Source organism: Setaria italica, chromosome II (genome assembly GCF_000263155.2).
Source record: "Setaria italica strain Yugu1 chromosome II, Setaria_italica_v2.0, whole genome shotgun sequence".
Classification (NCBI taxonomy): Eukaryota; Viridiplantae; Streptophyta; class Magnoliopsida; order Poales; family Poaceae; genus Setaria; species Setaria italica.
This window is the reverse complement of record NC_028451.1, coordinates 44,033,990-44,057,301: the sequence shown is the minus strand read 5'-3', so window position 1 is coordinate 44,057,301 and position 23,312 is coordinate 44,033,990. Positions and strand designations below refer to the sequence as shown.

At 49.1% G+C, this 23,312-nt stretch overlaps 3 protein-coding genes across 4 annotated transcripts; all 3 read left to right on the top strand.

Moving 5' to 3' along the window:
• The first annotated feature begins 125 nt into the window (after positions 1–125).
• Positions 126–6,201, top strand: LOC101755347 (L-type lectin-domain containing receptor kinase IV.1). The gene is given in 4 exon segments (XM_022823797.1): positions 126–2,315; positions 4,061–4,075; positions 4,375–5,650; positions 5,653–6,201. Coding segments are annotated over 4 exon segments (3,420 nt in total). The 5' UTR covers positions 126–330; the 3' UTR covers positions 5,797–6,201.
• Positions 6,202–6,681: 480 nt separating this feature from the next.
• LOC101754944 (beta-hexosaminidase 2) lies at positions 6,682–8,988 on the top strand. The gene is made up of 2 exons (XM_004958056.2): positions 6,682–7,675; positions 7,835–8,988. Exons 1-2 carry the CDS (start codon positions 6,859–6,861, stop codon positions 8,773–8,775), a joined length of 1,758 nt encoding a protein of 585 aa, XP_004958113.1. The 5' UTR covers positions 6,682–6,858; the 3' UTR covers positions 8,776–8,988.
• Positions 8,989–13,454: 4,466 nt separating this feature from the next.
• Positions 13,455–21,773, top strand: LOC101754537 (importin-5). Of its 2 annotated transcripts, none has more exons than XM_012844010.3 (19): positions 13,455–14,874; positions 15,175–15,378; positions 15,896–16,000; positions 16,098–16,163; positions 16,489–16,653; positions 16,958–17,032; positions 17,110–17,261; positions 17,853–17,988; positions 18,084–18,153; positions 18,228–18,355; positions 18,439–18,495; positions 18,948–19,133; positions 19,256–19,348; positions 19,585–19,737; positions 19,832–19,898; positions 19,989–20,125; positions 20,904–21,004; positions 21,080–21,146; positions 21,259–21,773. In XM_012844010.3, the coding sequence occupies exons 1-19, from the start codon at positions 13,612–13,614 to the stop codon at positions 21,421–21,423; spliced, it is 3,390 nt and encodes a 1,129-aa protein (XP_012699464.1). In that variant the 5' UTR covers positions 13,455–13,611; the 3' UTR covers positions 21,424–21,773. The 2 variants fall into 2 exon arrangements, with proteins under 2 accessions (XP_012699464.1, XP_004958112.1); XM_004958055.4 differs by having other exon boundaries at positions 13,457–14,874; positions 20,913–21,004.
• The last annotated feature ends 1,539 nt before the right edge of the window (positions 21,774–23,312 follow it).

Here is a 23,312-nt window from a genome sequence, read left to right as displayed (position 1 = left end):
TCGTGGTGTTGGATCCGACAAGGGTCAACGCTCTCCGTCCCCCCCCCCCCCCCCCCCCGCTGTCCCCTTTCCCTGTTCAAATATTGCTTCCCCTGAGTCCAGACAGAAACACCATCAGCTAAATCGCCCCGTCCATGCATTTCAGTCCCGAGTCCGCCGCAATCTTCAACTTAATTGGTAGGTGATGTTCCTCACGCGCCACGAGGATCCCTGAATTTTCCTCCCATCGGACACTTCCAAAAACTTTATGCTGACGGTTGCGTATTACTGCCGCACCAAAACTGGCGCCTGCCGTTTACAATTCAGAAATCCAACGGCGACGTCGGAGCAATGCCGCTTCAGACTTTCCACCTGGCCGCACTGCTCCTCCTCCTCCTCCTCCTTGCGCCCGCTGGCCGCTGCGCGGACGCCACTGCCGGCGGCGATGGCGGCCGGTTCGTCTACAACGGCTTCAAGGGCGCGAACCTCACCCTCGACGGCGCGGCCTCCGTGACGCCGAACGGCCTCCTGATGCTCACCAACGGCACCATCCAGATGAAGGGTCACGCGTTCCACCCGTCCCCGCTGCCGTTCCAGGACCCGGGCGCCCGGAACGCCACCGCCGCCCGGTCCTTCTCGACCACCTTCGTGTTCGCCATCTACGGCCCGTACGTCGACCTGAGCAGCCACGGCCTGGCGTTCTTCGTCGCCTCCGACAAGGAGCTGCTATCCGCCGCGCTGCCGGGCCAGTTCCTGGGCCTGCTCAACACCAACAACAACGGCAACCGGAGCTCCCACGTCCTCGCCGTGGAGTTCGACACGCTCTTCAACGCCGACTTCGGCGACATCAACAGCAACCACGTCGGCGTCGATGTCGACAGCCTGGTGTCGCGCGCCGCGGCGGACGCCGGGTACTACGACGACGGCACCGGGCAGTTCCGGAACCTGAGCCTGGTCAGCCGGAAGGCCATGCAGGTCTGGGTCGACTACGACGGCGCCGCCACGCAGATCACGGTGACCATGGCCCCTGTAGGCTTGTCCAGGCCCAAGAAACCGCTGCTGCAGACCACCGTCAACCTCTCCGACGTGGTCCAGGACACGGCGTACGTCGGGTTCACCTCGGCCACGGGCATCCTATTCTCGCGCCACTTCGTGCTCGGCTGGAGCTTCGCGCTCGACGGGCCGGCCCCGGCGCTGAACATCTCAGCGCTGCCTACCTTGCCGCCGGCGGGGAACAAGCCGCGGTCCAAGGTCTTGGAGATTGTGCTGCCCATAGCGTCCGCCGCGCTGGTGTTCGCCGTGGGCGTCGCGATTTACGCCTTGGTGCGGCGGCGGATCAAGTACGCCGAGGTGCGCGAGGACTGGGAGGTCGCGTTCGGGCCGCACAGGTTCTCGTACAAGGACCTGTTCCATGCCACCAAAGGGTTCAGCGACAAGCAGCTGCTCGGAGCAGGAGGGTTCGGAAGCGTCTACAAGGGCGTTCTCCGCAAGTCCAACACGGAGGTCGCGGTGAAGAAGGTGTCTCACGAGTCCAAGCAGGGCATGAAGGAGTTCATCGCCGAGGTTGCGAGCATGGGACGGTTGCGGCACCGCAACCTTGTTCAGTTACTCGGCTACTGCCGGCGCAAAGGTGAACTTCTCTTGGTCTACGATTACATGCCAAACGGTAGCCTTGACAAGTACCTGTACGATCGAAGCAAGGGTGCACTATTGGATTGGCCTCAAAGGTTTCACATCATCAGAGGAGTGGCGTCTGGGCTATTGTACCTCCATGAGGATTGGGAGCAAGTTGTCATCCACCGAGATGTCAAGGCAAGCAACGTGCTTCTCGATGCTGAAATGAATGGACGACTAGGGGATTTCGGCCTTGCGAGGCTGTATGATCATGGAACCGATGCGCATACTACACATGTGGTCGGGACTATGGGGTACCTAGCCCCTGAATTAGGACACACAGGCAAGGCGACTCCGGCGACCGATGTCTTTGCCTTCGGGGCATTCCTTCTGGAGGTCACCTGTGGACGAAGGCCAATTGAGCAAGACGAGCACGGCAACCACACCGTGCTCGTGGATTGGGTAACTGAGCACTGGCGTAGGGGATTGATGGTCGACGCGGCGGACACGATGATCCCAGACGGTTTTAATCCTGATGAGGTATCTCTGGTACTGAAACTTGGGCTGCTTTGCTCGCATCCATTGCCCAACGCAAGGCCAACCATGCGGCAGGTCATGCAGTACCTCGACGGAGATATGGTCCTTCCAGACCTGTCACCGGAGTATTTCGGCTTCACCGGAATGGAGCGGATGTACAGCAGGGAGTTCAACAAGAATATGATGTCATGCGTGTCGTCAACGAGCATAGGTGCCGTTTCTGATTTCACTGGAGGAAGGTGATATGATCTTGCAGTTAGGGACTGTAACCGTTTATCTGTTTTCTCTAATAAGAGGGGGAGGGGGGGGGGGGGGGGGGTGCGTCTTATGTCATACAGTACTGTATTCTTCTTATCTTTGACACGGATCAGTGAGACATCTCTATGCTTAACAAAAACAACAAAAGAAACTAGTACTAAACGCGGTGCCGTAATCTAAAAACAATTATTAATGGCAGGATTATTGGCATGAACCTGGAAATTTTCTTGTCAAGGATCTCAGTAGTAGTTTGCCTGAAATGCTGACCTGGTCAATACCATTCGTGTAGTTGAGATATTTTGTCTAAACACAGTTGATTTTTATTTGCAAAAGAAACCGTTTAAAGACTAGTAATATACTCGTGTAAAGGATTCAAGGATGAGGTACACCTCGCAGATGATGACAGCAATGAACAATCATGCATTTTCGGGTGGCCTTATCACAAGCACACGAAGCTGTTCATGAAACCAGTCAAATGCGCATGCTCAGAAAGCAAAAAAGAAACGTGATCCGTGTCAAGATCGATCGGGACTCCAGAATTGACCCGCGAGAGAATGGATCCTTCTGCGGTTGCTGAGTGAAGTCGAAATGCTTCGCTGTCACGAGACAGAAGAGCTAGCAGTCCATGGAATGGAATCCTAATAAACGTCAACCGGAGAGTAGGTGTTTGAGTGTAACCAGTAAAATCGCACCAGTACCAGTGAAAGAATTCGGGCAGTCCATCCAACAAACACTTCTGACTGGAATGGTCGTTCTATTTGACAAAGCAGTGCATCGTTTAGTCAGCAGCGTACAACAGTCAGATGAACACTTCTTCTTCTTTTTTGAAGAGTGTCAGCTGAACACATACGACCGAAACGATCCAGATGTTCAGCTACTGCCTACTAGCACATCGCAGATTTCGTTTTCTTGCTGGTGACGGGCAGCAACGCTAATGGTTTCATTGAAACCTGCTTCTTTATCAGACTCCTTTACGTTACGCAATACTACTACTTAGTAGTATATAGTATATATAAGATCTAACTGTTCATTGCATAATTTAGTAATTATTACATTGTAAAAAATGATATTTCAAATAGTAAAGTTTATGCTAGTGTCAAAATAAAATTATAGTGATGCTATTTGTGTTTTTTACCATGATACCTTTATACTATCTATACTATTTATTTATATATACTACCATATCACAGATAAATAATTAATTTTAGCCGTCGCTATTACTTTTCGATATTAGCACGCGCAACGATTGCTCACCCGCTGGGCACGGCAACACCACTCTACCAGGATAGGTTCGCAGGACACTTCGAACAGCAGCCATCTTTGAAGTTCCTGACGGCAGAATTGTCGCGTCGGACAGGTCTTTCGTTGACATCAATGAATCCACGCGTGGAAGTTGCAGTACCTGTCAATACATCGCGTGCGCGTGCCTCTCGGTGTATCTTTCAATCAGTTTTTCAGCTCTCCTGCTCCTCAAGACTCAGTCATCACCCACTCTTTACCAGGACACAAGTCCAGCAGTCCAACACCCAACCAACCCTGGATCTCGACATGTCAAACACTGTAGGTATATTTCGCCAATGCAAGCATATCAGTACTGAAGTTGTGGCTTAAGCAAAGCTCTTTGAGGGTGTCAAGGAGAAGTGTCCCAGTAAAAAACAAGATGCCTGCCAAGATCGTACCCTTCGTCGTTCCGATCCTCCTGATCCATGTCGCCTCGTCGTCCGCCGACGTTGGCCAGTTTGTTTACCAAGGCTTCGCCTCGGCGAACCTCACGCTGGACGGGCTCGCCGCCGTGACGCCCAGCGGCCTCCTCGCGCTCACCAACGCCACGTTCCAGGAGAAAGCGCACGCCTTCCACCCGGCCCCCGTCCACTTCCTCAACGCGTCATCCTCCTCAACGGCGGCGGCGAACGCCACCGCGGCGGGGGCGCGGTCCTTCTCGACGTGCTTCGTGTTCGCCATTGTGTCCGCCTACGACGGGCTCAGCGACCACGGCCTCGCCTTCGTGGTCGCCCCGACCACCAACTTCTCCGCGGCCAAAGCGGGGCAGTACCTGGGCCTCCTCGGCGCGATCAACGGCACGGCGAGCGATCGCGTCCTGGCGGTCGAGCTCGACACCATCATGAACCCCGAGATCCGCGACATCAACAGCAACCACGTCGGCGTCGACGTCAACAGCCTGATTTCAGAGCAGCCCCAGCCGGCCGGCTACTACGACGACGCGGCCGGCGGCGCCTGGAGAGATTTGCAGCTGAACAGCCGGAAGCCGATGCAAGTATGGATCGACTACGACGGCCAGGCCGGGCAGCTCAACGTGACGCTAGCTCCGGTGCAAGTGCAAAAGCCCAAGAAGCCTCTGATCTCCGTGCCCGTCGATCTCTCTACGTTCATGGCGGATACGATGTACGTCGGCTTCTCCTCGGCCACTGGAGTCGTCATCACACGCCACTACGTGCTCGGGTGGAGCTTCAGCTTTGACGGACCAGCTCCACCTCTCGACTTCTCCAAGCTCCCCGTCCTGCCACGCGTGGGTCCGAAGCCACGGTCCAAGGTCTTGGATGTCATGCTTCCCCTCGCCACTGCGTTGCTCGTGGCCGCAGTGCTCGCAGCCGTCTTCTTGATAGTATGGAGGCGGCGCCGGTACGCCGAGGTTCGGGAAGATTGGGAGGACGAGTTCGGCCCGCACCGCTTCTCATACAAGGACCTGTTTCATGCCACCAACGGGTTCAAGGACAAGAACTTGCTGGGCGTCGGAGGATTCGGAAGAGTATACAAAGGAGTGCTTCCAGGATCCAGTTTGGATATCGCAGTAAAGAGAGTGTCACATGATTCCAGGCAAGGAGTGAGGGAGTTCGTTGCCGAGGTTGTGAGCATCGGCCGCCTTCGACACCGGAACCTTGTTCAACTGCTAGGCTATTGCAGACGCCAAGGCGAACTACTCTTGGTCTACGACTACATGCCAAATGGTAGCCTTGACAAGTACCTGCACGATCAGCATATGCCCACTCTTTCCTGGCACGAGAGGTACAAGATAATCAAGGGTGTCGCCGCAAGCCTACTGTATCTACACGAGGACTGGGAGCAGGTCGTGATCCATCGAGACATCAAGGCCAGCAACGTGCTGCTGGACCACGAGATGAGTGGCCGGCTCGGTGACTTCGGCCTGGCGAGGCTCTACGACCATGGCGCCGATCCTCAGACCACTCATGTGGTCGGGACCATGGGGTACCTCGCGCCGGAGCTCGTGCGCACCGGGAAGGCGACGCCGTTAACCGACGTGTTCTCCTTCGGCGTGTTCCTCCTGGAGGTCGCCTGTGGGCGCAGGCCTATCGACCGCGACGACCGCAACAACAGGGTCGTGCTGGTGGATCGGGTGATCGAGCATCACCGCAACGGATCGATCCTTGACGCCGTGGATCCGCGGCTTGTGGGGAAGTATGAGGTGGAGGAGGTGACCCTCGTGCTGAAGCTGGGCTTGATGTGCGCGCACCCGTTGCCGAATGTGAGACCCGGCATGCGACGAGTCGTGCAGTACTTGGACGCCAACCAGCCGGTCCCTGAACTGTCCCCGAGCTATACGAGCTACAGCATGATGTCGCTGATGCAGAACGAAGGGTTTGATTCGTATGTCATGTCATCTAATCAGTCAGAGACTAGCATTGGTGTATCCTCTATGAGTGTTCTGTCGGAGGGAAGGTGACCTGTTATTTCTGTAGCTCCTCGTGTTTTCACTTCTCTGGAATGACACGTTTTGCATAGAAACAGAGAGTATCCTGAAAAAAAAATAAGAAGTCTACCTTCCAATTTCTGTGATTCCCTACTGTATGTTTTTCTTGTTTCGCCTTCCAAATTAAACAGCCCTAATCAAGCTCACTTTGTCCAAATGGATGACAAACAACTCCGTTCCAGTACTTTACTAGCAAAGACACTAGCAGAAGCCAACGTGTTATCATACTCAGTTCCCAGCCCATAAAAACAAAATTCAGCAGGCCTTCCACTATCCGCTTCCTCGTAAACTACTCCCGCCGTTGCAGCTATGCCCCAGCGTCGCCTCTAGAGACTAGAGTCTAGAGCGAAGTGGGTACGCGACGAACACGTCAAATCAACGCGATCTCTGCTTGGACGAGTACAAATGGAGCCTGAACGCGAGTTGTTTAGGCCTGAAAACTCCGCCGTGCAAGTTAACCGGAGAAGCGTAAACTCCAAAGCCAGCATCAGATATGAAACGCAACCGGAGACGAAGATCTTAATTAAAGAAGTTAGCGCCCATAAACAGACGAACGCTAGCGCCAAGAACAGTAGAACACTTGATGGAGATGGAGCCACTTGGAGGCAGCAGCGACCACTATGCCGCTCGCGCAATTATCTCCTAAGATAATACCCACACTTATATATACAGCAAAGAGTCTTGACGTCGAGGAGTGCACCAATTAGAATCTGCAGCGCGGAGCAGCTCGATCCAGAGCTCTAATGGCGACGCTTCTCCTCCGGCTGCTGCTCTTGCTCGGCTGGCCGGCGATGCTCCTGATGACGCGCGCGGCCGCGGACGCGTCGTTCCCTGTCAATGTCTGGCCCAAGCCGGTGTCCATGTCGTGGGCGGAGCCGCACGCGGCCGTGCCGCTGTCGCCGTCGTTCCGCATCGTCGCGCCGTCCGGGAACCCGTACCTCGCCTCCGCCGCGGAGCGCTACGCCAAGCTGCTGGTCACGGAGCGGTACCGGCCCGTCGTCCGGCCGGCGGTCAACGTCACCGCGGGGAGCGCGCTGGCGAGGCTGACCCTGGCCGTGTCCGACCTCGCCGCCCCGCTGCAGCACGGCGTGGACGAGTCCTACACGCTGGAGGTCCCCGCCACGGGCGGCGCCGCCACGGTCACCGCGGTCACCGCGTGGGGCGCCATGCGCGGGTTAGAGACGTTCTCGCAGCTGGCGTGGCGGGCCGGCCACGGCCGGGACCGGGGCCGGGACATGCTGGTGCTGGCCGCCGGCGTGCACGTCGAGGACCGGCCCCTGTACCCTCACCGCGGGCTGATGCTCGACACCGGTAGGACCTACTTCCCCGTGGCCGACATCCTGCGGACCATCGACGCCATGGCGGCCAACAAGATGAACGTGTTCCACTGGCACATCACGGACTCCCAGTCGTTCCCCATCGAGCTGCCCTCCGAGCCGCAACTCGCCGAGAAGGGCGCATACGGCGAGGACATGCGGTACACCGTCGAGAACGTTAAGCACATCGTCGAGTTCGCCATGAGCCGCGGCGTCCGCGTCGTGCCGGAGATAGACTCGCCGGGTAAGCCGTGGGCGCTGCTCGTTTTCCAGCTTCCTCTGCTCCGTCTTTTCCGGCTGCCTCTGTTTTGTGGGCTTTGCTTTCTGCGGCCCAGTTACTCTATTACATGGATTTTGGTTTCTACGGCCCAATTAATTAACCTCTCGACATTATTGTTGTTAGGCCACACGGCGTCGTGGGCCGGCGCGTACCCGGAGGCCGTGTCCTGCGCGGGCAAGTTCTGGCTTCCCGGCGGCGACTGGAACAACCGTCTCGCGGCGGAGCCGGGCGCCGGGCAGCTCAACCCGCTGGCGCCCAAGACGTACGAGGTCATCACCAACGTCGTCAACGACCTGACCTCCCTCTTCCCGGACGGCTTCTACCACGCCGGCGCCGACGAGGTCACCCCGGGCTGCTGGCACGCGGACCCCACCATCCAGGCCGACCTGGATCGCGGCGCCACGCTGAGCCAGCTCCTGGAGCGCTACGTCAGCGCGGTGCACCCTCTCGTGGTGTCCCGGAACCGCACGGCCGTGTACTGGGAGGACGTGCTGCTGGACGCGGCCGTGAACGTGAGCGCGTCGGCGATCCCGCCGGCGACGACCATCCTGCAGACGTGGAACAACGGGCCCAACAACACGAAGCTCATCGTGCGGGCCGGGTACCGCGCCATCGTCTCCTCGGCGTCCTTCTACTACCTCGACTGCGGCCACGGCGACTTCCTCGGCAACAACAGCATCTACGACGACCCCAACAGCGACTTCAACAGCAGCGGCGGGTCCTGGTGCGGGCCCTACAAGACGTGGCAGCGGGTCTACGACTACGACATCGCGTACGGGCTCACCCCCGAGGAGGCCCGGCTGGTGATCGGCGGCGAGGTGGCGATGTGGACGGAGCAGGTCGACGCGACGGTGCTGGACGGCCGGGTCTGGCCCAGGACCTCGGCCATGGCGGAGGCGCTCTGGTCCGGCAACCGCGACGCCTCCGGCAGGAAGAGGTACGCCGAGGCGACGGACCGGCTCACCGACTGGCGCAACCGCATGGTGGGGAGAGGGGTCCGGGCCGAGCCCATCCAGCCGCTCTGGTGCCGGACACGCCCCGGGATGTGCAACGCGGTCCAGTAACGACCCGGCAAGCGAAGCTTTGACAATTGTTGGCCAACTATTCATCATACTATATCACATCCTACGTGTCAAATTATCTTTAAAAAAAACTGAAGTGTGAGTGCTGATCATACAGTTTGTTCCGTTCTCGTGTCGATGTTGGGGAGATAACACCATTTGTTTGTTCTTTTGTTCATATATTTAAGTGAAGTGGACGGCATGTTATCTTGTTAAGTGGAGTTTGTGCACCTTGAAAGCCGGCTTTATGTGTGGGCCCATCCAGCTATTAGCAGCTCCATTGCTTGTAGCTCGATGTGATTAAAGAACTCGAGTGCTGATGCAACGTTTGAATTGTTTTGTACCTCAGGGGAGTGCCGATATGCTTGTTTGTTTGTGTCAATTATTTGTTTGGGGGAATGTTTATGCCCTTCATTGTGGAAAATTATGCATTATCACTTGGTTGGCTGGCTGCTTGGCTTGAAGAATGGAGCTTTTTATTGGTATGAGTGTGACATGTGATGCTTTTCACATTTTCAGCTGGGGACACCAATACGTGGACAAGAGGGATCCAAGGGCTGGCAAGCTAACCAGATTTGTTCACTAGGTGTACGAGGCTCACCGCCGCATCTACCCCTACGTTATGCTATATATATATTGACAGACTGACAGTGATTTTGTAATTAAGGAGCTATGCGTATCGGACGTATTCCAGTGTTTGGAGCTTTCGATTGAGTGGTCTGTTGCCACGAGATCGCCTTTGCACGTAGGCGAAAATCCAACCGAGCTCTGGTTCAAATCTGGACCTGAACCCAGCTTGATTTCAGACCAGCTGGAATATGTTGCAGGCGTTTTTAGTGAATCCAGTGGGATGAACAGTGGATTGAGTCAAGGAACTAGTAGGTGTTTTATGTTTGACCATTATGTTATTTTCCAGGGGAATTTTCAGTAAAAACTAGTTGGGTGTGTTATGCTTTTCAATAAAACTGTTTTCAAAAATGTATTTTTCAAATTATTGGTTAGTCTAGCTTTGTCTCAAGTAAAAATCGTCTAACTTTGACCAAGTTTGATGGATAATCTCATTTTCCAAACCAAAGACCTCTTTATTGGAAAGGGACATTGGAACGCGATAATCAAACTAGCTAGCATCGTATTTTTCATTTTCCTGTTTGAGGAGGCCCATTTTAGTGGTTGATAGATAGGTTGGCATGATTCGAGCTATTTAAGTTGCAAAACTGAATAATGATTTATCGAGACTTCAAAGTGTGTTATATCTCAACATGCAAATGGACATATTAATCTTGAGATTTAAAAGTTAAGACTCCAGTGTTGAGAGAAGCAAACATATTCTAGACTACTCTTTTCTTAAGTTGATTCAAAGCCCCCTCAATTCTTTGAGAAGGACAAGTTGAGAGCTTGAAGAACGCAAGAACGGGGTCAATGATTCATCATAGTGAATGAGACAGATTTCGGTTTGCACATATGCGGTTGGTAACACACATTGGACATTTGTGCCCAAATTTCAATCAACTTACGATAATGTTTTCTTAGGTGAAAGAAGAATTATATTAAATTGTAGCTGAGTACATCCTAATGTTACAAGCACTCTCCAATACAAAGATTACAAGTGTACCCATAAAACTGCTTAACTGCTCTTCATCTCTATGGTACTTATGCAACATATAGCTCTAAATCTCAATTCCAAACATATATGAAGATCCATATGGATGACCCCACAGGTAAATGTCGGTGTTTTAGACCGGCAACCCGCCTAGGGGGTACCTAGGTGGTCTTTTATGCGGTAAGGGTCGTCGAGAATCAAGGAATCAATGGTGACGCAAGGAACACGATTTAGACAGGTTCGGGCCGCTAGATCGCGTAATACCCTACGTCCTGTGTGTTGGTTTGTATTTGATGAACTGGAGTTGTCCTCGTGTCCTTTTGAGGGGGGTCCCTGCCCGTCCTTATATACACGGGAGGGCAGGGTTACAAGTCTGAGTCCTAGTCGGGTACTATTACAGAGAGAAACCCGGTAATGGCCCGAGTAGTTTTCCATAAACATACTTGACTAGTCCGAGTAGGATACACCCATCCTTGTTCTGATCTTGTCCGAGTACGTCCTTTGGTGGGCCGTCCAAGGCCTACTCGTGGACCTGGGGTGTACGCCCGAAAGTAAACACTCAGCAAACAGGCTGAGAATAGGTGCCCAAAGAATGGCGACCAACATTCCTGTAGGCGAAATTGAGTATAATCTTCTTTTTTCTTGTGTCTTCCTTATTTTTCCTTCTGCCACTGAAGAATAAGGAAAACCACCTGATCTTCCCAACTCAAAACCAAATATAATCGGCTCGAGGAGCAGATTTATTCTCACAAGTCCTTCATCGTGGCTAGGTCTAACCACAAGAAAACGGAGAAGGGGCTGAGAAAATTATTCCACGATGGTAACATCATCCCCGCCTCGATGTCGTCATCCAGAAACCTAATTCTCTGTGTCGTCATACCAAGGAAGTTGCTAACGTCGTAGTTGCCGCCATCATCTTCATCGGAGTCGCTATGAGAGACCAAATCCACCCTACCTCCTCGCCGTTGACGGAAAGGAGAGGGAGGTAACAAATCTTCAATATCGAGAAATTCAGCATGGAGAAACCTAAACCCTAAACTGAACTCGATCTACAAAGAAAACTATTAGAGAGATGGATCCCCACTCCCTCCGACCTCTGGCGAGATGACGGAGGTGGGAAGGGGGGGACCAACGGTGGTGGAGGTGAGAGAGGTTGCGACGGCAGCGGCGGCTCCAAAAACCCTTGGGGAAGGGGCGCGTCTAGGCCAAATCTGATCATGACGGTTAACTTACGGTAATGTTTGGTCACCTTTTTTTTATAATGTAATTAGATTGCATTGCCTAGCCTTTTTTTAATATGTGAATCCCTCCAAGCCAATGTATATCTTGCGATCTTAATATGAAATATTCAACTAGTGCGAGAACGTGGCACCGGTGAATTAGCTTTCATAGAAAGCTTTTGTAGTTATGATGTGTGATGCTTACCAGCATCCGCATGCAATAGTTAGGGAAATGGAACTCATCGAGGCTATGAGGAGGCTAAAGAGGGCAAGTTGGTTTACCTTGAGGGTAGCATGTGTAATTTGCTTGGTGGTAGTTTGACGGAGCTTACATTCTACAGATTACCACAGATGCTAAATGATACCGCCAAAGCAGAAGTGATACATAATGCGTGATAGCCGTCGATGACGATAGCTACGACACGTCAGAAGATGCAGCTCCACTACGTACAACAACCTTCCTCTTTCTATGTGTCGTCTTCTCCTTTAGTGGAAGCTCCCCACTTTCCATTTCTGTTATTCTTGGGAACCGAACAATGTCGGTGGCCTAACGCAATGCCAGTTTCTTGTTCCTTTGCTAACGACATAACGCCATGCCAGTTTTTCTGTTTGTTTGTTAACGGTTTAACGTTACGTCGGTTTTTGTCTGCTTCGTTAAAAGCATAACGCCATGTCGGTTTCCGCTATTTTGTTAACGGCTTAACGTTACGTCAGTTTCTTGTTACTTTGTTGACGTCATGCCAAATTCTCATTACTTTAATAACTTTTACGGGATGTGCGTGCTTTTGCGTCGCAATTTATGGAGCAAACAACACCTCTATCGAAAAGGAATGGAATGAACAGGGTTCAAAATTTCGGTTGAAATTCGTAGATTTTCAGTCAAAATTCGTGAATTTTCGGTCGAAATTCGTGAAATTTTGGTCTTTTCGATGGTGACTGAAATAACTGTTTGTCCAGAATTTTATTCTCTTCGTCGAAAGATTTACCTTTTTAGTCCAAATTTCGGCTGAAATTTCACGAAATTTGGTGTTTTTATTGAGGACCGAAAAAATTCAAAAAACGAAATCATAATCCCTGGGAATGAACACACGGGATCTCAATCACCGTTTGTTCACCACTTGTTTTGCATTGATACGGTGATGCACACGTAACTATTGTACTACGTGCTACACACCATTGGTAGCTAACCAAAACATTCCCACTCTTCGTACCGGAAATCAGTCAACCCACAAGATTGCCAGCAGCTTGCACGAGCCCTGTTGGGCCGCTGCTGTTCCCCTGAGCCGTGCATCAATGATGACGCGGGGAAGATGGCGCCCGGCCGCCTGCCTGTACCCATCAATGCCCAATCATGGCCCTCCATGGGCGTCACCACCTTCTCCTGTCCATCCATTCCATCCACGCGCCCAGCTCACACCCCCCAGCTGTAAAACCCAGAACCCCCCGTGCCCGCTCGCCGAAAAGACGCGGCGCGGCAGGGAAAAGGAAGCATCGGCGAAGCGGCGGATGCCATAGGGGCACGAGCGGGTGCCGAACCGAGACGAGCCGAGCGGTCGGTTTCGGCGGACGCAGAAATCGGCGAGTCGATGCGAAAATCCACGGGGGACGAGGGAAAAGCTGACGGGGACAAGGGAATCCCGCGAAACCGTCGTGCGGTGCCCGAACCCCGCCAAGCCGGACCCGACCCCGGCGGCCTGCAACCAAACCACACGGCGAGCGCGCTGCTCTCGTCTCGTTCTCATCTCGCGTCGCGGCGGTTGCCCCACCCAGTCACCCACCCCAAACGCACCAGCCACCAGGTCGCCTGGCCTCTCCCCGCCGCGCCCGCCCGCGACGAGCGAGCCGCACGCATCTCCCAAACCCTACCCATATAATATTAAACCCAACCCGAGGCCGTGTCTCTAATTCTCTCTCCACCACCCTCCTCCCCTTCCCGCCGCCGCCGCCACCACCGGCTCGACCCCTATCCCCCCTCAAACCCTAGCCGCCGCCGCGCGCCCCGGATTCGACCCCGATCCGATGGCGTCCGCCGAGGACCAGGCCGCGGCCGCCGCGCTGCTGGGGGGCGACCCGGCGGCGTTCGACGGGCTGCTGTCGACCCTCATGTCGTCCTCCAACACCGACCGCTCCGCCGCCGAGGCCGCCTTCCACCGCCTCCGGGCCTCCCACCCGGAGCCCCTCGCGCTGCGGCTCGCCTCATCGCTCGCGTCGCCCGCCACCGCCGCCGACCTCCGCGCCATGGCGGGGGTCCTGCTCCGCAAGGTCCTCTCCCCGACCCCGTCCTCCGACGCGTCCGCCAACAACGCCTCGCCCCCGGCGCCGCTCTGGCCGCAGCTCTCCCTCGCCGGCCAGTCCGCGCTCAAGGCGCACCTCCTCTCCGCGCTCCAGTCCGATCCCCCCAAGCCCATCGCCAAGAAGGTCTGCGATGCCATCTCCGAGCTCGCTGCCTCGCTGCTGCCCGAGAACGCCTGGGCCGAGCTGCTGCCCTTCCTCTTCCGCGCCGCGTCGGGGCCCGAGGCGCCCAACCTTCAGGAGTCGGCGCTGCTTATCTTCGCGAGGCTGGCGGATTACATCGCTGAATCGCTCCTCGACCATCTGATGACTATCCACAACCTGCTCGCCGCCGCTCTGGCGCACCCCACATCCCCTGATGTGCGTATTGCGGCCCTGGGTGCCGCAGTCAACCTCGTCCAGTGCCTGCCAACCAACGCCGATCGGGATAAGATGCAGGATTTGCTCCCGGCTATGATGAGGGCGCTCACGGATTGCCTGAACTCTGGCCAGGAGGCCTCGGCGCAGGAGGCGCTGGAGCTGCTCGTTGAGCTGGCTGGCGCAGAGCCAAGGTTCCTACGGAGGCAGATTGCGGACGTGGTGGGAGCAATGCTACAAGTTGCTGAGGCTGCACAGCTGGAAGATGGGACCAGGCACTTGGCGGTTGAGTTTGTCATTACTCTTGCTGAGGCAAGGGAGCGTGCACCGGGAATGATGCGTCGACTCCCGCAGTTTGTCGGCAGGCTGTTTGCAGTGCTAATGCAGATGCTGCTTGATGTCGAGGATGACCCTGCTTGGCACTCTGCTGAAACCGAAGATGAGGATGCAGGTGAAGGGAACAACTATGGAGTGGCACAGGAGTGCCTTGACCGCCTTGCCATCGCCATTGGTGGAAATGCAATTGTGCCAATTGCATCTGAGCTGCTTCCACAGTACCTGTCTGCTCCTGAGTGGCAGAAGCACCATGCTGCGCTCATAACACTCGCACAGATTGCGGAAGGATGTGCAAAGGTTAGCATGATAACTTTATAAGTATGGCTAGTATACAGCAATTTGTTCAACTCAAAAGATATTTAGTGTTGCTGTTTTGGATAGGTAAAATGGATTTCTTGAGCTGACATGTTGAATTAGGAATTGGGAAAATGGGATAATGAACACTACATGTAGAAGCGGTGACAAATACTAAATTGCCAAATCTATAAGAGCTGTTGGCTACTATTAAACCACATTATGCTATCTGTTCTCGATTTCATGTTTAGGAAAATAGCTGGACAAGGCCATCTTATCATTGGTTGCTGTTTTTGCTGGCAGGTTATGCTTAAAAATTTGGAACAAGTTGTCTCGATGATATTGAATGGGTTCCAACATCCTCACCCACGTGTGAGATGGGCTGCAATCAATGCCATTGGTCAGCTCTCTACGGATTTGGGCCCAGACTTGCAAGTTCATTACCACCAGAAAGTGTTGCCTGCATTGGCGAACGCTATGGATGATTTCCAGAACCCACGAGTTCAGGTTAGTTCTATTATTTTAGCAAAACTTGATCTCATATCTTCAACTTGTTAATGCTTATTTTAGAATTAATGTTGCATCAATTGGCTTGATGTGGATCAAGAAAGTTATTGTTCGTGCATACTGAAACAAAACTTTGTAAATAGTTGTGGGCAGTTAACACATATGAATGTCTAAAAACGAAGTTCTATTTAGCTTCAAGCTAATAATTTTCTTTAATAAATAGTAATTTAATCACCTGGCAAGTTAGTAAGTCCATCATCACCATTACAAGTAAATGTTACTAGAAGGTAGCATTTTGTAGATGCTTGATTAACTTTGACTATTTTATCATTTCTTTTTGAAAACTAAGACTCTTGAATTGAACGCTGTTGAAGTGTTTTGCGTTTATTGAGATGCTAAGTCTACGCAACTCTTTATGTCTCTATTCTCAATCAGAAGTCATGTGCATCTATTATGTCATGCATCTTAGGAAAAAGCAACCTATATTGACTTCCTGTATGAATCTTCTTGTTGACAGGCACATGCTGCATCTGCGATCCTGAACTTCAGTGAGAACTGTACACCGGAAATTTTGACACCTTACCTGGATGGAATCGTCAACAAATTACTTGTCCTTCTTCAGGTATATGTTTACTTGTATTGATTTACATTTCAGTTTTGCTTTGTGCATATTCGTTATTCTGGGTAGTAAACATGCTAACTTCTCATGTTATTTCTAGAATGGCAAGCAAATGGTGCAAGAGGGAGCATTGACAGCCCTAGCTTCAGTGGCAGATTCATCACAGGTAACTGTTCGCCTGGGAGTGCATAGATACATTTTTTTTTGTTATGTGCATAATGGATTTCTGTTGTCATGTATCACATGTATCATGGGGTTGTCTCATTGTTTTAGTGCTGTATAGCTTGGTAATGATAACAATTTTATAGCATTTGACTAAACTTTTTATTTGTCTGCTCCTGAGTGGCAGAAGCACCTATTAACAAATTTATAGCATTTGACTAACTTTTTTATAGCTGACCAATTATAACAAATTGTTTTAGTGCTGTCTTGCCTGCTGTTGATAACAAGCTGATAGCATTATGATAACTTTTTGTTTGTTTGCCTTGCAGGAGCACTTCAAGAAATACTATGATGCTGTCATGCCATACCTAAAAGCTATTTTGATGAATGCAACTGACAAGTCTAATAGGATGCTCCGTGCCAAGTCCATGGAGTGTATTAGTTTGGTAGGAATGGCTGTGGGTAAGGACAAGTTCAGAGACGACGCGAGGCAGGTTAGCCTTTTCTTTCACTTGTAATGTTATGTTCCAGCTTGCAAATTATGTACTTCTATTTTGTTGCAAATAATTTGTGATTGATCTGTAACCACTGTTCGTATTCTTGAACCGTTTCACTGTTCAAGCTTTTCCTGCTAATTTATCGGAATTCAGAAAAATTATGTCTATTTCTGTTTATTAAAATCATTATTTATGGCTGTCATTTCTTCTTCTTGCACTTTTAAGTCTAAATGTGCAATCAGCTGTAATATTTTATTTAATTGAGGAAGTGTTATTATTCTAATCATCTGCCCTTTACTAGGTTATGGAAGTACTTATGGCTTTGCAAGGAACACCAATGGAAACTGATGATCCAATTACCAGCTACATGTTGCAGGTATGTTTCAAAGCATCTGAAACTAGGCTTAACAACACTTCAAATATATATCTAACACTTACCACCACATGTGATAGGCTTGGGCCAGGCTATGCAAATGTCTTGGGCAGGATTTCCTTCCTTACATGAGTGTTGTTATGCCACCATTGCTTCAGTCTGCTCAGCTGAAGCCCGATGTGACAATTACTTCAGCCGAATCAGATGACGAAATAGAATCAGATGACGATAGGTCTGTTATCATTCTGTTGCAATGTTTTATCTACTTTATTAGAGATTTAGGTTAGCAAACCTGACAACTATGTTGGACTATTTCCACTTAGAAATATCTATACCTTTCTCGCTCTTGTACAGTTGCAAATATGGAATCTTTTTAATTCCATGGTTGATGCTTGTCTTTTTGTTTAAATGACTTTTTATATGCCCGTATCTGAAGTATCCTGGAGAATGTACAATTTTTTGTTTAAATGACTTTTTATATGCCCGTATCTGAAGTATCCAGGAGAATGTACAAAGGAGAAAATTTAGAAGAAATTCGTTTTAAGCTGCAAAATCATCAGTTTAGCATTCTAATTTTAAACTTATTTGCAGTATGAAATGATATGAACCGTACACAAGCTTTTAGATTTACTGTGCCTATAGTCGGTAGAACATTTACACTGTCATTTATGGAGTTTTTTCATGTGTTTTGTTTTTTTTCATTGATGATGCCAAGCTTTTGCTATTCATTCACCTTTCTGCTGACACAAGGAGAGCATCCTACTTTTAACTTTGTATGATTTTTTTTACACTTACCCTTACCCTTAATTTGTGTTTTATACAGCATTGAAACAATCACACTTGGTGACAAGAGAATAGGAATCCGAACTAGTGTGCTGGAAGAGAAAGCAACAGCTTGCAACATGCTGTGCTGTTATGCTGATGAGCTTAAGGAGGGTTTCTTCCCATGGATTGATCAGGTTCATTATTGCACTAAACATATCCAATATCTAATTCTTTCAAGTTTCAGCTGCCCCTTTCCAGCATATATCATTGGATACAAATTTACGTGTAGGTTGCCCCCACGTTGGTCCCTCTGCTGAAGTTTTACTTCCATGAAGAAGTCAGAAGAGCTGCTGTTGCGGGTATTTTCATGTTACACTATGATTTATTTGTGCTTGCAGATTTGTTCCTTTTACAATTCTGAACATCTGTGCAGCAATGCCGGAACTCTTACGTTCGGCAAAGTTGGCTGTTGAGAAAGGACAGGCTCAAGGCCGTGACGAGTCTTATGTTAAACAGTTGTCTGACTACGTAATTCCAGCTCTTGTTGAAGCACTTCACAAGGTCTATTTAAAGATATCTCAGTAGTTGAATTATTATTTCTTTTACCCATGCTGACACCTGAACTTTTTGCGTCCTTTGTGCAGGAGCCAGAAACAGAAATGTGCTCATCCATGCTGGACTCATTAAATGAGTGCATGCAGGTTTGTGCATTTACACCATCTATGCTTCATAATTTGAATCCATGATTGAGATTCTTCCTAAAGCTTCACTTGTATATTTAGGACCTCACTTTTTTTTCCTAACCTACCCCTATGTTATCAAATAAGTATATCTTAGCATATTTTATCTGAAAGTTGTCTAGTTAGAATGAAACTTATAAAGTGCACGCAGATTTTATCTGAAAGTTGTGCTCGCAGATTTGCTCCTTTTACAATTCTGAAATCTGTGCATCTGCATATGTGAACATGTGCTTGCCCGTGATTATCACTTTATAACCACAAAAAGACAAGAAAGGGATCATTTCACTATGTTCAGTGGGTGAAAGAATATGTGTTATAGTTCTGTTGGTTTCTCTTCGCATGGGTTTTTAAATATTCTATTTTCTTGAATGGTTTATTTATGACTCAATTTTCCATTGATCACTCATGAGCAGCTTTCTGGTCGTTTGCTCGATGAAACCCAAGTACGAGCTATTTCGGATGAGATTAAAAATGTCATTATAGCCAGCGCAACCAGGAAAAGGGAACGTACAGAAAGAACAAAAGCGGAAGATTTTGATGCTGATGAAGGAGAGCTACTCAAAGAAGAGAATGAACAGGAGGAGGAAGTATTTGATCAGGTTTGTTTGTTTTGAAATGATTTGAAGTTTTATCTGTTTTGTCATACTGAGAAAACTGTCTTTGGCATGTTATGTTAAATGATTTACCTATTAATTTTCTTTTAACATATTTAAACTTTCAGGTCAGCGAGTGCCTTGGAACTTTGATTAAAACCTTCAAAGCTTCTTTCTTGCCGTTCTTTGATGAGCTCTCTGTGTACATTACGCCAATGTTGGTAAGCTAACTGAACCCTGACCTGATTGTTTATTTGTGTGAGCTCTCTATTGTTATTTATTGAGCATTCAGTTACTGCATGCTAGTTTATGTACATGAATCGAATGGGTTTCTTCTCATTAGTTATTGGCATGTTTTTTCATGCTTATTCCTGTTGTGCAGTGTTATGCTCCAACCTTTTTTTCAGTTTGATGTTTTATTCCTACTTATTTTGGTACCCTATGTTTTGATTCGCAGGGAAAAGATAAAACACCCGAGGAGAGAAGGATAGCTATCTGTATCTTTGATGATGTTGCGGAGCAATGCCGTGAATCAGCTTTGAGGTATTATGATACATACCTTCCTTTCCTTTTGGAGGCAGCAAACGATGAAAATTCAGATGTCCGGCAGGTCTGTTTTTTGTTCTATCATGTTCCCTTGACCCATTCTCCCGTTTTACTCGGTCTCATTGGACACTGATATAATGCTGGACCTCTTCATTTAGGCTGCTGTCTATGGTGTGGGTGTATGTGCTGAGTTTGGTGGTCATGTTTTTCGCCCTCTAGTTGGAGGTAGTTTCTTTATATTTCCAGTATTTACATGTTTTGCTTTTTTTTCAACATTCTACAACTAATCCAACCATGTTATGCTTCTGAATTCAGAGGCCCTATCAAAGTTAAACAATGTTATCCGACATCCTGAAGCACGACTTCCAGACAATATTATGGCCTATGACAATGCTGTTTCGGCACTTGGAAAAATATGTCAATTTCATCGGGATGGCATTGACGCGGCCCAGGTATATGCTCTATTCTCAATGTCTTTTTTTTTCCTCTGATGATATGGCCAACATTTTCTTGTTATGTGCTTACCCCAACTTGCTAGAGACAAGGGCTTAGTTGTTGGTAATGGATGAATATTTGGAGGTTGTATCTATTGCCTACCGATTGTGACGGCATGTTTCCAGAAATTGCTCGGTGTGCCGTAGGCAGTAGTTCATGTGGGAAGGAGGGGGGGTAATAGGAAGGTGTACCTGCTCTTGGAGGCTGAGGCACAGTACTAGGCTGGCTTAGCAGCGTGAAGCCTGAAATCTGGAATTGAAAATCTTAAGACGGTGCTGATTGTAACTCTTTCATTCCTGAAAAGGGTCAACCCTTTTTCTCCTTTCTTCTCACCGCACTGAGACTGAGAGCGTGGACACTGAGAGTGAGGAGCAAGGGACACACTGAAACCCTAATAGGGTGTTTGGTTTGAGGAGTCTTCTCGTCTAGGATGGAATGGTCTATGGAGTCATCCCATGAATTTTGGTGGGTTAAGCCAATTCTTCATTATTAAGTTAACCATGTGCTTGTTGGGATGAGGTGGTGATGGATCAACTCATCCTATTTCCCAAACCAAACAAAAATGTGAGGAGTGAGAAGGTTATGGTCTGATGGACCACCCATTTCTCAAACTGAACACCTCTCAGCTTCTAACTGTACTGCGTGGTGTCTGAAGCCTAATTTTGCACTTGTAGCTTTGCCAGGGGATAGTTATTTGTGCTTGTGGATGATACTTTTTGAAACTGACCTATACAGTCTTCTCAGGTTATTCCAGCATGGCTTAGTTGCTTGCCTATAAAAGATGATAAGATTGAAGCTAAAGTTGTACATGAGCAACTTTGCTCAATGGTGGAGAGGTATGTTCTTGACTGGAAATCTGCCAACTAAGGTGGATCCCATTTGCGGTTTATAATAACCATTTCTGCTTGCAGGTCGGATGGAGAAATTCTTGGCCCTCAGAATCAGTATCTTCTGAAAATTATTTCAATATTTGCAGAGGTAATTTTTTTATGTGTACTCTAATTTGGTAGGGTTGTAAATTTGTAGCGATAACTATGTTTGACTTAACTGTTATGGATGAACTCATTGATTGTCCTTGTACAATCTGCAGGTTTTGTGCCCTGGGACAGAGCTTGCTACAGATGAAACAAAAAACAAGATGGTCAATATCTTGAGGCGATTCCAGCAGACTTTACCTCCAGATTTTCTCGCGTCAACATTTTCCAACTTGCAACCGCAGCAGCAGCTCCTGCTACAGTCCATCTTATCGACATAGTTGTTTTTTGCCGCTGCAAGGTCCGGGCTGCATTTTTTCTTCTTCTTGATATTTCATCATTGTTACTGTCAGGCAATTCTTTTGTGTTGAATCTTTTTCTGGGTGGGGTAATTTGTGAATGCATCGGTCGCTTGGAGGAATTGGAAGTTGCATACATGGTTTTGATGTAGAGTGTATATTGTCATGTACTCAAAATATGGTTTTGAGACGTGCTGGCAACAGAGGTGTAAGGGAAATGGTGAGGTTTGTTGTCGGTTGGGTTGGACCTATGCTGCATCAGTTTTGGTAATGAGATCATTGTACTTTGAGTGAGATTGCCTTCTGCATCGCTTTGATGCCCGTTAATTGTAGTCATTTTATTTGCCAATTTTTTCTTGCAAACTTTTGAGATATGCCCAGTTTGGAAATGCTGAAGTTGTGCATGCTCCGTGGCTAGTAATTGAGAAAAACGAAACGTTTACCAGCTTGTGTTAAAGCCGTCGAGCATGGCATCGAGTTAAAAAGCCACTACGAACAGATGGTAGTTTGAACGTGGCTTTACCTTTTGTGTGGCTTCCGAAATTTGCTACCTTAACATGTGTTGAAAGAAAAATAACTTCACGATTCTATCCGTTGAACGTTGATATGCCCGCACATGTGCATGGCGGCCTTGTCTTCATACGAGTGGCATCGAGAAATCTGCGGCGGAATTGAAGATTCCCGACGGCTGGGGAGCTGGAAATGGCAGCCCCAACCGAAATCGTTTTAGATATATGCAGCCGTATCATGTTCTTTCTAGATTTGAAGGAGCATGCATTACGATGCTGCTTTTGTTTATCGTCCCAGCTCCCTATAGCCAGATAGTCCTTGTTTGGGTTTTCTTCTCAACAAATCAATAGAAGTACACAACCACATAGCAGGTGCATTCGTCACCGTAAAGGAATCAATGGCAAAAAAATTCCAAAGGTAGCTTTCAGATAATCTTCGCTGCGAAAAGTTTTGACGTCAGCAATGAGCTAGAATTGGTCGCGAGAGGGTTACCTCCCAAAACACGGCTGGAATATGTCCATCTCCTCCTGCTCCATGGCGGCTCCATCACACAAAGACAAATCTGAAACCAACCCCCGGGACCGATGCCAAGATGCCATCTTTCTTGACCTTGCTGCTGCCCAAAAAGTGGTCTCTTGTCATGTTGGCGCAGGTAGCCCCACCGAGCTCGACAAAGAAATGCACCTTGACAGCGACAAACAGGGCATCTGCCATGCTACGAAACAAGAGGTTACGAGCCATAGCCTTCTTGGAGTCATCCTGACTATAAAACTATGGCCAATGTGGGTGCTCTATCCTATTGCTCAATCAGCAAGCTGAACATAGTTTATTTGGTGGAATGACGCGCCACAATTTGACAAAGTTTGCCTTTTTGATAGGTGAGGTAGGCAAGCCTTTGGAGTTGAAGGGGTCCGTGTTCATGAGTCATGACGATGACCTTTTCTCAAGTTATGAAGGGAAAATATGCCCGTTGCTTACCAAGGAATGTAGCTTTGTTAATCCTAACAGTACATTGTGGTATGCAAAGAGAAGACCTGTTTCATTAAACTAGCAGTGCCGTCTCTTTAGTTCCGAGAGATCAAGAAAGCCTTTGCCATCATGCTTGCTTCAGTTTCAACCGGCTAGAGAATTGTTGCTATTCTCAAAGGTAAAGCAAAGATGCTTCAGGGTTTAGATTTGTCTCCTAGTGTAAAAATCATAACGCTAACACTCCAGTTATTGACGTATTGTTACCTTGAACTCCTCAAGTGCTCATTCTGCAAAAAGAAGGCCTGAACGGGTGGTCAACTGTTAGCTCAACTTCCATGTCAAAGGGAACTTCCAAAAAAGTGAAAAACTGCTATCATATATCTGGATCTAGA

What these genes read in the sequence shown, in the direction of transcription:
- LOC101754537 (XM_012844010.3), top strand. Translation starts at nt 13,612, where the DNA reads ATGGCGTCCGCCGAGGACCAGGCCGCGGCCGCCGCGCTGCTGGGGGGC. An exon ending in TTGTTGAAGCACTTCACAAG is followed by an intron (nt 18,356 to 18,438) that starts GTCTATTTAAAG and finishes TCCTTTGTGCAG; the next exon opens with GAGCCAGAAACAGAAATGTG. An exon ending in TGTACATTACGCCAATGTTG is followed by an intron (nt 19,349 to 19,584) that starts GTAAGCTAACTG and finishes TTTGATTCGCAG; the next exon opens with GGAAAAGATAAAACACCCGA.
- LOC101754944 (XM_004958056.2), top strand. Translation starts at nt 6,859, where the DNA reads ATGGCGACGCTTCTCCTCCGGCTGCTGCTCTTGCTCGGCTGGCCGGCG. An exon ending in GCCGGAGATAGACTCGCCGG is followed by an intron (nt 7,676 to 7,834) that starts GTAAGCCGTGGG and finishes TATTGTTGTTAG; the next exon opens with GCCACACGGCGTCGTGGGCC.